Source organism: Vanellus vanellus, assembly GCF_965231255.1.
Source record: "Vanellus vanellus genome assembly, chromosome: Z".
NCBI lineage: Eukaryota > Metazoa > Chordata > Aves > Charadriiformes > Charadriidae > Vanellus > Vanellus vanellus.
In genome coordinates, this window is record NC_138908.1 from 61,731,571 (window position 1) to 61,745,331 (window position 13,761).

At 41.1% G+C, this 13,761-nt stretch overlaps 1 protein-coding gene across 1 annotated transcript in view; it reads left to right on the forward strand.

Annotated features, from left to right (window-relative positions):
• Positions 1–13,761, forward strand: part of IQGAP2 (IQ motif containing GTPase activating protein 2) — a gene marked incomplete at its 5' end in the record, with an annotated part of 129,635 nt that overhangs the window by 77,340 nt on the left and 38,534 nt on the right. Inside the window, 6 exons of the mRNA XM_082497716.1 lie at positions 1,042–1,220; positions 1,883–1,970; positions 5,738–5,901; positions 6,433–6,593; positions 9,038–9,162; positions 11,241–11,404. Coding sequence (XP_082353842.1) covers positions 1,042–1,220; positions 1,883–1,970; positions 5,738–5,901; positions 6,433–6,593; positions 9,038–9,162; positions 11,241–11,404 — 881 coding nt within the window. The remainder of the gene's footprint in view (positions 1–1,041; positions 1,221–1,882; positions 1,971–5,737; positions 5,902–6,432; positions 6,594–9,037; positions 9,163–11,240; positions 11,405–13,761) is intronic.

A 13,761-nucleotide genomic window follows, 5' to 3' on the forward strand; every position in this document is an offset into this window, starting at 1 on the left:
ACCAGACAATGAGGTGTCTTTGTGGCATGAAGGTCCAGATAAACTGTAGCTCTAGTGAAAGTTCTTCATCTAGACTGATCTTAGGGCCAAATGCATGCAGGGAATACTTGGGAGGGGTATTAGCCACTACTCTACACCTAATACAGCTGCAAGTGGTTTTGATTTTGACACTCATGGAAATTTGCCATGTGGAAAAACAAGAGCATTTCTGACTCTTAAAATCCTGGAGGCAAGCATTTGTTTAGTAGTTGAAGTTTTCTTGTTTTCTCAGAAGAAAGGTTTAACACTTAATCTGGTCGATGACTATAGTAAGTCCTACGGCACTTTTTCCCCTTTTCCTGTGCAATAGCATTTTGGGAACCTTGCAATGCTCTTTCAGTGCTCTTTCCCCCTGTTTGAAGTTTGCTGTCCTGTGGCTTTGCAGGTGACAGAAATAGGGACCGTTACATCACTGTCCCTCTGGTTCCCCAGCTGCTCATGGAGATCCTCAGTTAGGAAAGGAGCCAGTTCATCCCAGGCAAGCTTTTGTGGTGTGCAGGGCTGCACCCTGCCTGGGGAGTCTTAACGATGTTTTCTGGAGGACAAGTTTCGTGGAGTTTGAATTTCCTTATTCTTGTATTGCATCTTTTTCAGATATAGTTAGTTTAGACTATACCTTCGTATGTCTTGTGTCCTTATGGACATGAAAGCAGCTTTAAGAGAAGAACTACCAAAATGCTTTTAATTCCTGCATGTAATTGCCTTCGAAATGACATAGGACTTGAACAATGCAACTTATGTTTTATTTTCTTTCAGTAAAATAGTAACCCCTGTTTGCTAGAAGGGAGAACGTGGAACAGACAGCAATATGTCACCTCTGAGCAAACATTGAGTGCTTTCGTTGCTGCAGTCTAGGGGAAACATTAGGAGTGGTATATTCAAAGGGGAATATGTAAATTGTTCAATATGTATTAAACACTTATTTCAAACAAAATCAGAAGAAATAGTGACAGTGTTGAATGTTTTGCTTCCTGAAATTTAGGATTGTGCTTTTAATTTCAGTGCATGCAGCAGTAATCGCAATTAACGAAGCTATTGAGAAGGGAATAGCTGAGCAAACCATTGCAACTCTGAGGAACCCAAATGCGATGTTGTTAAACGTGGATGAAGAACTTGCACAGGACTATCAGAATGAACTCTCTGAAGCTAAAAGAAGAAAAGAATCAAATGCGAGACTTAAGGTAGTGGTATTTTGTTAGCACTCCTAGTATACATGTTCCTTCATGTTGCTTCTCATGCTGTAGTATTACTGCTTAAAAGATTAACTTAAATTAACTTTAAAAACTAGGACAATTAAGAAAAAAAAAGCTTTCAAGCTAAATGACATAAATAATGGTAATGCAACAAGCTGGCAGCTGATTTTATAAGAATGATTACAATGAGTATGAAATAGCTTAACTTTGACCAAAGGATAAAATACCAAAAGACTTAGAGGAAAGCCTTTTTTTTTTTTTTTTTTATCAGCTGCTTCAGAAAAGGCAAATTTTCTGTTTAAAAAGTTGAAAAAGAATGATATCTTTTTTTTGAACATTAAATATAACCCCTGCCACAGATCTTTCACTGAAATCGTTTGCTTTGTTTTTTACATGTGAGCTAATGCTTTCTGTAGTTGAAAAATACTAGACTATATTTATATGGCTGTTTTACAGGAAGCAGAAAATGCTTTAAATATTGCTCTCCCAGTCACCACAAAGTACTAATTTCTTTAATTCATGTGGTCAACAAATTCCTTTACAAATACATCCAGCAAATATTTCAGCTGATGCAGTTTTCATGACTCCCACTAATAGCTTTTCTCTCTGCAAAGTTTTTGTGTGTACTAGCAACAATTTTGTTTTCTTAGAATGGCACAATCTCTGAAGAAGAGAGAGATGTCTACGAGGAGCTGCTGACACAAGCTGAGATTCAAGGCAATATCAATAAGATAAACAGTAAGCCATTCTGGATCCTTACGGAAGCGTGCACATAACGTGATCTCCCAGATTCCAGCTGAACACAACTTGAATCCACATAAAAAAACCCAAATATTTCTGTGGAAACTTATAAAATATGCAAAAGTAGCTAATGTTTGTTTACAACTGTTTTTTCTTGCTGCTCCTTCTCTACTAATCTTTTGCAGGGCTAATGTCTGTGTTTGTGGTTTTTGCTATAAGGATTCCTCAGTTCAGAATCAAATCATTTATTGCCTGCTCTGTTTCCTTACGTTTGAGTTCCTTTTGTGTGCACAATACTGTAAATTTTGACCCCCTCTTCTATATAGAGCTGAAATTCATTCATAATCTTCCAGTTAGCTGTGATTGAACTATTCGCACATGGGCTCACACAGAGCCAGACACTCCCTTTGTAGGATTTGGTCTTGAAATAGATAATCCTCTGCTGGATAAAGATTGCCACCCTAGATGGCTTTTGCAAAAAGTGAGATGCTGACAGCAATGGACTTTTCTTTTTTTTTTTTTCCCCCGCAAAAGCGTATTTGCTGTTTATAAGCATTGTTTTCATTTCAGTTCATATAGCTTTAGTCCAAGTGAGTGAGGCTATTGACCGGCAAGATGAAGTGGCACTGATGGCAGGTTTGAACCGTCCTGCTCTGAGCCTACTTGAAGTTCTGCCGCAAAATTCCTCATGGTACCTATTGCAATTGTGTGATTCTAAAGAACAGAAAATGCAGGTAATTGAATGGAACAGGTACTACGCATCAGTTTGCTTTTTTTTTAGCTGAATTTAATCCAGAGAGAAATTGCCTTTACTCTGCCTTCAGCATCACTTATGAAACAGTTTTATAAAAGTTTTAGAATAATTGATATACTAATTGACATCAAAGTAGCTGCATTTGCTTGAAAGAGCATGATGCTCTTGTAAGCAGCTACTAACTAAGATATAAGAAGAAAATTTGAGATATAGCATGCAGCCCCCAATACTATGTTTGCTTTGAAAATTAGTTATAATTTGAGTACAACAAAAGGTAATATTGAATCATTAACAGCAAATGAAAGTCAGTTGGGTTTTAAGGAGAATATCCATCATTTTGAGTAAGACAAAAATCACAGGGAAAGATTAATGTTATGTTTACTGTGACATTGTATTTGATGCACAGGGGATAATACAATCAAATCCTAGTGTCCCATGAGGGGGTTTTATCCCTTATTTCCTGGCGAACTGTAAAGCATAATTAAATCTCTTTTTTCTGATCTGTTAGACAGCAGGGGTTCCAAATATGCTCGACAAAAGTGAAATACAGAAAGAAGTTAGTGTTGCCAATGCGGAAGCTGAGGCTCACAAGCTTAGTGAGTAATGGTTTTCATACTCATTTTTTTTACCACGACCATTTAATTATGTTAAGCTGATGAACTGAATCCACCATTTCTTGCATGTAAACAAGGTTTCTCAAACTGAAACCATATGCGTTGCATTTTATTTTTGTAACTGTTTTCAGTGTCACAATTGCCAAGTCACCAATCTGTGCTGCATTGGATATACTCTTTTCTGATGTATACTTTTTCTTTGAATAACTTGAGGCACTGGTAAACACATTGGCTAAAACTGAAGACAATGCATGGCTTGATGGCTTGAACAAATATTTCAGTGCTCCTCACTTGGGAGCGTTGACCACCCTTGTAGAATTAAATAGAATGATCACATGGAAGAATATTTCGCAATCCCATCACAGAGGAAAATTACTCTCACTTTTAGACATGTATCTAAATCCAACCTGTTCTTAGCCTGCTAAGAAAGTCACAACACATGTCAAATTTTGTAAAAAATATAGTTAAGGGGGATCTAAATTTGCAGTGCATGTATTGCTGCTTTTGACTGGAAACTTCTTTGCTAGGAAGTTCAGCTTTTGTTAAACTGCTGTCATTTCATGCTACATCTGGGCATGGCTTAGTGGCTGTTTTGTCTCTGGTATTATTTCCAGTGCTTTGAATCCAGGCTGACTGCTTTTCTAATGTGAATTAAAGGTGAACTTAAGCCAGAAGATAACACTTGAAGGTAGCAAGTCAAACTAAACCTATTTTAGTTTGGTTAAGCATGGTGAGCAGTGCTTTCACTGGGTCACTCCTTGATAAAGGAACTGAGAAGGAAAAATGTGACGTATGGAAAGCAGTAACAGCAATCTGGAGAGTAACTTATTTCTTATGTTTGGTCTGAAAAGGAAAAAATAGTGGGTTTTGTTATTGGGATGTGAAAAATTTGTGTTTTGCAAGTTGCATGCTCAGTTCCTGAATTAGAAATCGGTATCTTGGTTATTGACTATAGAGACAGTCTAGTCTATTTGCGGGATCTGACTCTTTTCCTCTTTGCTCTTTTCTCTGAAAAAGCATGCACCTCATTGCTTTGAGAGCCTTTCCTTTGTCTAACCTCAGGAATAGCCAACAGAGAGCGCCTTCAAGAACAACATGGCCCCATATGACCACACTTCAGAGCAATCAAAATGAGAGGCAAAGGGCTTTTTTAGGTGGGCCTGGTTACTTAGGAAGGTTTTCAAATTCTTTGTGTTGTATAATAAGACGTGAGTGTTTCTGCATATATGAACTGTGGACGGTGTCTGCTGTACAAGCAGTCTTGTACAGACTAGAGCAGTCAGTGGTGACTAAAAATACTCCCTGGATAATAGTACACAGAAAAGCCATAAGATAAGGTGGAGGAGATAGGGTTATTTTGCTGATGGAAATGACACTTACCTAATTGTCATTCTTTACCCTGCCACATGCGCTCTAACCTTCAAGGTTGTTCCCCATTGCACAAGACCAGAGAGGTCCTCTGTACAACGTGTTCCTGGGTGTGTCCTGGCCAGGGTTTCTTCAGAGCTGGCTCCTCCAGGTGTGCAATTATGGTGGCTGTGACTAAGCTAAGGGGTGTTGTAAGGTTTCTGCAGCTGCCCAAGTGGGAAGTGTGTTTTCAGCATTTTTCTGCTGGGGTTCAAACCTCTGCTGAAGTCAGTTCAGCAAAAGGCAAAACAGGTGAGTTGTTCAGGTACAGAAAAGGGTTACACCCATGCTCCTCGATGGCAGTCTGTTTAATTTGAAACTTGAGCTGTAGGTAATTTCTAGATGATAGTGCTCGCGAGGACTGATCGTCCACCCTGTTAGACAAACAAACCAGTAGCAGAGTACAGAGGAGGTCCTAGAAACATGTGGTTTTCCATCAGTTCAGCTACTGAAAATCCCAACCCCTAACATATTTGGCTAATTCTACCAGGCCTCCTGAAATGGACAATAAAAATGTCGTTGGTGTTGCAGGACAGGCTTGTTCTAGCTAGCTGAGTTAGGTCCTGCCAAAAGGAGGAGGTGAGGGAGGAAACGTGGCGCAGAAGGAAAGGAGTGTTTGGAGTGAAGTAAGACTGAGGCACTGGAGCTGACATACCCAGCAGCACCTGCTGCAAGCAAACCCGGGAGGGATGTTAGGTCTTCCTCTGTGCTAGGATGAGGTCAGCTCCTTGTTTTGGGTTAAAGGTACAATAAGCAGTCTCTAATATCTAAAAGTCCAGAAAATTATTTGCTGCATACCTTTGAATAGGCACTAGTTGTGCAACATTCAGCAGTTGTCTTGAAAAATCTCACAAAAATTTTTTTTTTTTCCTCTAATGACAGCAAATGATATTTTTTGGAATAACCTGATTGTCATCTACATGGCATAAAGAGAATGAAAATTCAGCATATGAAAATTAATAGGATTTTCTTTCCCTGCTGTTCTCTAGAACTTATAGCAGTTGACAATATCAATACTGCAATTCGTAACTGTGATCCTAGTAAAACACTGATTGCACTGATGAAACCGGAGGCGCAGCTGCCTGTTGTTCACTCATTTGCTGCTGCTGTCTATCAGACTGAGCTGTTCAACCTCCAACAACAGAATGCTGTGGTAAGAGTGAAAAGCTTACAACCTGCTCGCTGATGTTATGTAGTCAAACCGTGAAAAGAGCAAAAACATAGCATGTTGTTGTGTAAAATCAGACTTAATTCTCTCGCCGTGGTGTTACGCATTGCATGAATGGTATTGGTTGAATAGGCAATATTGAATCACAGAACTTGTTTCTTGACACACTTTGCTCTGGCTAAGCTCTTGTGTCGCGATAAATCGACTTACATTTTTTAATTGTTGCAAGCTCGTAATGAGGACAAACTCTGTCCTGTATATTGTGTAGAAAAGTAATCCTCTGCTATGAGGGTAAGACCAGAATACATGGGATTGTGGGGTGAAAGAAGGAAAGGCTGAAGCAAATCCAGTAAACTCTACCACCATTGTCGTGTTAACTTGACCTGCCTGTGACCAGGAAATTTTCCAGGCTTTTTAAATTAAGTCCATCCCCTTGATGGTTATCTATACTGTGTAACTCAAATTCGTTACACTGCTTATTTAGCTTCCTGACTGCAGTACGTTATTGTCCTACAGAACTACCTGGCACATGAGGAACTGTCTGTTGCAGTAGAAATGTTGTCAGCTGTTGTGTTGCTAAACCAGGCCTTGGAAAATAAGGACATCCTAATGATAAAGAATCATCTCAGTAACCCATGCATTGGCTTCAGTAATCTGGAAGAAGAAAACTTTCAACGGTAAAGGTCCATTTTGTCTTGTCTGGATGAGACTTGGCAACTTCAGCAAAAGGATAAGTAGGCATTTTACTAGGTGGACTGTCCTGTGTTGTGGCTATGAAGCTGAAAGAGCTGTAAGATAAACATCTGTGGTACAAGTTAGTAAGGGATAACGTGACAATTGCCGAACTAGTTGTGTATCTAAGTATAAGCAATCGCACAACCTCCGATGTTTGAGGGCAGAGGATGTGTGAGGTGCAGGGAAAATATCCTCAGAAAGCAAACAGTAAGATCTGACAAGAATTTTTGCAGACACTAAAACATGAGCCAACTGTCGCTGGAAACTGTTAATCAGTAACCCCTCTGCGATACTGAAAGAAGATCTTTGGAATGAGGTAGTGTTTAATGCCTTGAGGTCCAGTAGGTCCCTTAAACAACAGCTGACCCCTTTTTAGCCTGAGAATTGCAAAGGTCTAAAAAATGTAGCACAGTCCCGCTTGCTAAAAAGCTGAGTACAATGCTGTGGCACATGCGCATGTCCAACACTACATTATAGCCTTCACTCAGCTGCCAGCTTCTTGCATGGCCCGTGCCTGACTTGTAGCAGTACATAGCTGTGAACTCTGCGCTCTTTTGTGTACCTGCAAAAAATATCAGGCAATGCTACGATTTGTGTGAGAGATGACACCCCCAGGAAGCAGGGGAGAGCATGGGGACACAGGCCGGTTCTTGCCTCTTGGGCACGGGTGGTGGAAATCTCCATGTGCTGCTGGAAGGCATTACTAGGCAAAGAGGAGGACATCAGAGGCTGAAGATCTTTGCCAGGCTGCCAGAGGACATGAATCTAAGAGCAGCCCTTGCTAGGTGTCTCAAGGCTGGAAGAAGGGCAGCCGGGATAGGAGTAAGAGGCCAGCGTTTTGGTCAGAGGGAGCAGAATGCCATAAGGTGGAGCAAAATTAATCTGCCACTTGGCCCCTGCTAATGTGAGGTGGTGCTTGTGGGCAAGAGAAGCAATCTTGTAAATATACAGAAATGGGCCCCAAAGTGTGCAAGTGCAGCATTTTTGGCTGGTATTACTGTGACCTGATCTCTAGATTAAGCTGCCAGCCAATAGAAATGAACCACTGGGAATTAGCTGGAGTAGAGAATAAAATAAAATTATATTATGCCATTATGTGAACCTGTGCTGCCAACTGTATGTTGAATATTTCAGGAAGCTTTGATTGCACAATACCAGAAGGAGTACAGTAGAGTTAGAAAAAGTTCACTGGGGCAGACGGTGTTCAATGGCTTTCTACCAGAAGAGATGAACTTGTTAGCAATATGATTCTTAGAAGACAGAATTTAGGGAAAATATGACATAAGTCTGCAAAAGCATGCAGGTTATGGGGAAGGAAGTTGCTAGCTTTTCTTATAACTTTAGTTTTATTTTCCTGTGAGAACTGGAGTGAGAAAAGATTGGGCACTATGAAATATCAAGTTCAAAATTTACATAAGGAACTGCCATCACACAAAACACTTAAGTAGTGGGATTCAGTCCTCCAGAGTATAAGATTTCAAATTAGAGTAGATAAATTAATGGAGCACAACATTTTTTGCAACTATCGAAGTAAGACGTAGCCTCCAGCTTGGGAAGCCCTTAAATGCAGGCTGCTGAATGCTGGAAGGACAAATCGGAGCAGGAAATGATGATTCTCTCCTGTATTTTTTTTTTTCTGGCAACCATTCATTTCTCACACTTCTGCTGGAAATAGAAGACAGGTATTTGATCTGCCATATTGTGGCAGTTCTATGCTTGACTCAGGAATATGAAAATTATTTAACTTATGTATATGTGAGTTTACATTGCTGTGAAAGTTTCCAGCTTACCTTGATCCTTCTAAGAAGAGCAGGCATAAGCTAAAGAGCCTGTGTTTGGAGGACCTTGAGCTTTGGGGAGAGGAGCATCATCTGCCCATGGCCCACCATCCTCTGCACGGGGGTAGCAGGAGGGGGTCCTACCTGATGCTAGGGCAGAAATTCTGATCTTTGACTTAGTGTAGCAAGGAGCTGACTGTAATTTCTCCAAAATGTATCTGTAGTGCCATACAGCAAAGTGTATGTCCAGAGTATGGATCACCATCACCCTGCGTTGCCAAGAAAAGTGCTCTGAATTAGTATACTGCGCCATTTATAACATTTATACAGCACATACTTGCTTTAGCAGGAGAGTTGGACTAGATGATCTCTAGAGGTCCCTTCCAACTCTGATAATTCTGTGATTCTGTGATTTTTTCAGATCCTAAAATGCATGTGTAGAACCAGCAAGGCAGCTTGCATGTCTGTATATTTCTGGCAAGAGATGAGTTTGTCTGAAGTTTATTCATTGGAAAAAATACTAGGCACTAAATGATGGATGATACATGTGACTATGGCACATCATCTTGTATATGGAATACACTTATGTATTTTATATCTTCTTATAGTTATGCTGATACACTATTGTCTATTAAGTCAGAGGCTTCATCTCAAGGCCAAGATTATTTAAGCTGGAATGATATCCAGAACTGCATTGACATGGTTAATATGCAAATTCAAGAAGAAAATGGAAGTAAGTAACTATTCCTCTACATCGCCCACAGAGATGATAGTCTAGTCCTTAGTACATAAATTTTTGTGCTGAATGGCTGTGTACAGACACTCTTCAAGAGAGAAGAGCGTTAAAGAATTTAACACCTGTGGGTCTTTAAATGTTGTTGAAATATTCCTTGTTGTGTTTTGACTGGCTGAAAGATATCTTAAGGTGCCTGACTTCTGCAGCGCTACAAATGCCATGGTTCTGCCCACTTGGCAGTATCTTTCTATGGATGGTCTTGCTTTGGGGATTTTGCAGAAACCGTAAGTAAAGAGCATATTGGGGGATAGGGGAAGAAAAAAACAGGCAGTGTCCTGTGGAAAAGAGGTGGGTTTTTTTTTTTAATGTTTAATGATTTCCAAGCCCTTGTTTTTCACAAGGGAGTTGGTAAGAAGTTATGCAGTGCAATTATCTGTCCCGCTCTTTGTGGTAACTTGATTGCCTGTCTGAGAATAGCTTTTTATGCCCAATTTTTCTAGCATAAATGGATTGCCCTAAAAGGGTGGTGTTGTATTAAATGTCATAGTTGGTCATTTGGGCTTCAAAAATGCTAAAGGACCAAATTTCTCCACTAAACATAGAAGTATGATTTTTTTTTTTTTTTTACACTAAAATTTGAGGCTATCCAGTAATGCCCAGTTTGCTGGAGCAAGGAAAGGAGCAGGCAGCTTTGAGTGCTTGCCATCTGGGAAGCAGTCTGGCATATAGTTTTGAGAGCCTTTGTAAGGTGCAGGCTGTTTCCAGGGTGGCACCAGTGCATGGTGCGTACACCCTCCCAGCATTGCATTGTGTTGTGCGTGCTATTGTTTCACACTGGTAAGAGAAGCTTTATCTTGCAGAAATACTAAACCTGACTGGATTGTTGCTTCCTAAATCTGTTCAAGTGGCTGCCGCAGACCCTGGTGGCTTGCTCGCAACGTTTGCCCTCAGGCAGGGTGGGATGCTGAGCAGCTCATTGGACTTACATCACTCTTTTTGGTCTGAGTCTCTGCAGTCACTAGGAGTGGTAAATGGACCTTAAGAAAGGTGGTCTTACATTAGGACAGTCAGTCTCTGGTACTGAAATAGCTGCACTTGGTTACAGTGATGCTGACCTGGACCTAGGCATGGTTATTTGGGGCGGAGAGAAATGGATGAAGGATGGCCTCTGTTTCCATAAGGAAGCCTGTATGTCTGTGTGGTCCCTCTTTGGTAGCACCCCAGAAAAATTGATCATTCCCAAAGCCTTATGAGGGCGTAGATCTGTGACTCGGCCACCTTGGCTGTGGTGGGTCTGGGAGACGCTTGGTGAGAGAGGGTGCCGGCAGGGATGCCATCCCTCACAGGTGATGGGGAAGCCCTTGGCTGGTGCCTTTCTAGGGAGAAAGTACCCCAGTCAGCACTGTTTGGGGGTAGGAGGAAATTGATTTTAAAGTGTTGAGACCAGTCTGAAGAAAACAAGTTAGAGGTTTTATTAGATACACTGAGCCGTGTTACTTGCTGACTGAAGTCCGGAGTACCACTGGTCTGAACAATCAAGTGATTTCTCATAAGGTCAACATTATTGGATTGGTTATTTAAGGTGAAATTTAAAGAAATGTGGCTAAGTTGTTATGTAACGTGGTAGCTGGGAGGTCAGTATATATGTATTTGTCCAAATCAGGGTTTCAAGTAATCTGGTCTGAAATCACCTGAAAACAAGTCTTTCACCACTGTGAGACAATGTGTAGGTGAACATATTTAGATGTGACACCCAAACTTTCCATAAACTTCATGTAGATACTAGTGCCCTGAAAGTAGAAAAGTCTGTTTCTTTTTTTCGGTAATGATAAATTTGATTTTTATGAAGAGGTAGATTCAGATGAATCTATAGCTGTGGCAGAAAAGAAAACTGTAGCACTAAATGCCCCACATGAATATTTGAGCAGAAATAATTTTAAATCAGCTGCTGTTGCTGCTTCTGCTTTCTTGTACTTGATTTTTCTGTTCTTCATGTTGCTGCTTTGTTTGTAGCTGGTATTGGATAAATTGCATATTTCTTTCATAACTATGTCTTTAACTTTTCTGTTTCATAGGAATCATTGCAATTGGCCACATTAATGAAGCAATTGACCAAGGAAATCCTGAGAAAACTCTAGAAACCCTACTGTTGCCCACAGCCAAGCTCCAAGATGTAAGACCAGTAAATGCAAGGCATTATCAGGATGTTCTGCACCACGCCAAAGCACAGAAATGCAAGGTTAGAGCTCTGGTTGTTACTGTTTGCCAGAACCTAAATGCTAATTCTTTTCACTTAATAATGTGTCCCTATCCTGTTCTTCCAATGTTTGGATCAGCTGTGCCTAAGGGGTTGTAAATAAGCCAATGGCAACAAACTGGCGCTAAGAAATTTTTCACTACAACTCATTCTGACTGGCAAAAGGGATTAATCCTCGGTGTATTAATACTAGGTCATATTCTGCATGTGTGTCATTACTGACTTGACATAACCTTGCTTATTTTTTAATTCTACTAGGTTGCTGCAGGTATTACAAATGTGGGCAGCAGCAGCCCTGACATAGTCGTGAATTTGTGCGAGGATCTAGTTACTAGTCTGTGTTGGGCAGGTAGTTACAGTAGATAGGAATTTAGGGTTTTGCCAGAAAGGAGTCATAGTCATGCTGAAGGAGTCATGATGTTCCTTAACAAACCTCTGGGAAGTACTTTGAGGAGTCTCAGTTACTTAAATCTGGTGTTTTGTAGTAGTGGAGTTTTGTACATATTTCCATTCTGACTTTATCATGCAAGAACACACTGGCCATCTTGTATGTGCCTTCGGTTTAAACCTATCTCAGCAGGATACTGCTGTCTGCTTCCCCAAAAGCAGTGCCCTGCTTAGCGTCACAGCTCAGGGAAGCATAAACAAAGATCAGCCTAACAGCTTGCAGGATGTGACTGAACACAAGATTAACTAAAACTACTAGCACAGCACTTAAAATATCCAGTGTTTGGAAAAGATGCTTAAAATTCATATAATGTGTTCCTAAGGTAATACGGTCAGCTGGAGAAAGTCCCTGAACTTTGGCTTCTGGAAATATCTTCCAGCTATCTTGCCATCTCCCCTGTGGTACCCACTGTGAAACAGTGCGTTTCCGCAATCCACCGTCAGAGCTTTCAAAAGGTGTTTGCACATCCCGATTTCTTGCTCGGGTTCCCAGGTAAAGGCTGGCTTCACTCAGCCCTGGATCCTGACGAGCCTCCTACCTGGCCATGCGTGCTGGGGAGGGTTTAGTGCATGCTGACTACTTTACCTGTCCTGGCAGGGTCAGGCTGGTTATTTGCGTGCAGAGAGTGCCTGTGCAGGTGGTGGCTGCACAGTGCTGGCCGAGGACATGCCAGACCCGTTCTGCATGCGTAGCGAGCTGGGGTGTCCCCAAGGCAGAGACCTACATCCCACAGGCCCCCAGCGTGCCCGCACACAGCAGCCCTGCTCTGGGTCACTCCTGCCGGCTGCCACCGCGCTCCCCAGGTGCGAACCCAGTGCCTGCTCCTGTCCCTGTGTGAATGTGCTGATAGGAAATGAACGGGTGTCTCTAAGTCTTGGAACACAAGTTGTGCAATCGCTTTGAAATCTCACTCATCACTTTGAAATCATCTCACTTGTGATGTTCCTAGAGATTTCCGCTGGCCGTTCTGTCCTGAGGTATTTTGGTTTTGCATCCTTTTAGCAATGGCTTAAAACATCTCTGAACAGGAGCGCTGCTCCTGTTTAGGAAGAGAGCAAGACAGTGTACTACTATATGTGCTCCCAAAAGAAATACTCAGATGCGTTAATCTGGTTTACTCTCTAAGCTGGTCAATCACATAGACATCACCACTCTTTACCTAAAGATATGACTTAGATTGAACTTTCCTTAAAAAAAAAAAAATCCAAACAGAATTGAAAAGACAGCGCGATGTCTAAAGTCTGTCTATTCTCTTCTTTTTCTGAGTCCTGTTTAAAAAGCAGATCTGCCTTTAATTGTATTTAGCATGTTTTAAGAATGGGCTGTCGTAAAAGGAAGTATTTGATTTACAAGGATCAGATAGGTCTGCCTGTGAACTTTCTGTGCTCCCCAGCATCTGGAAAAACATGTGGGTCAAACCTGCTTGCTGCCTGCTGTCACATCCCTGGAGCTGTGGCAGCTTTGGAGTAGTCTGCGCCCAAATCTCCCAGTACCCAATACAGGCCTTAATCTCAGATCACACCTACTTGTTACTTGAAATTGGAAACGCAAACCTGGAATTTATTTATAGCTGTAATCTTAAACCACAGCTTCTCACAGTTCTCAAGGCCATTTCAAACCAAGTGTATTCAGGTCCCAGTGAAGAGAAACCCTGTCTTTAGGGAGTGATTGTAGAGACCTGAAAAGTGGAACAGATGTGCCAAACTCTGAAATGGTTCCTGTGTTATTTTATTTTTTCAGTGATAGGCACACAGGTTTTACAGTTAGGTCCACGTTTTTGTATTTACAATAGTTGTATAACATCTGGATTAGTTTAAAGTTATCCTTAAAATCTGTTCTTGTGCATGTTGAGGGAATGGCATGATTAAAACTAACAAATTCCTTGAAGACA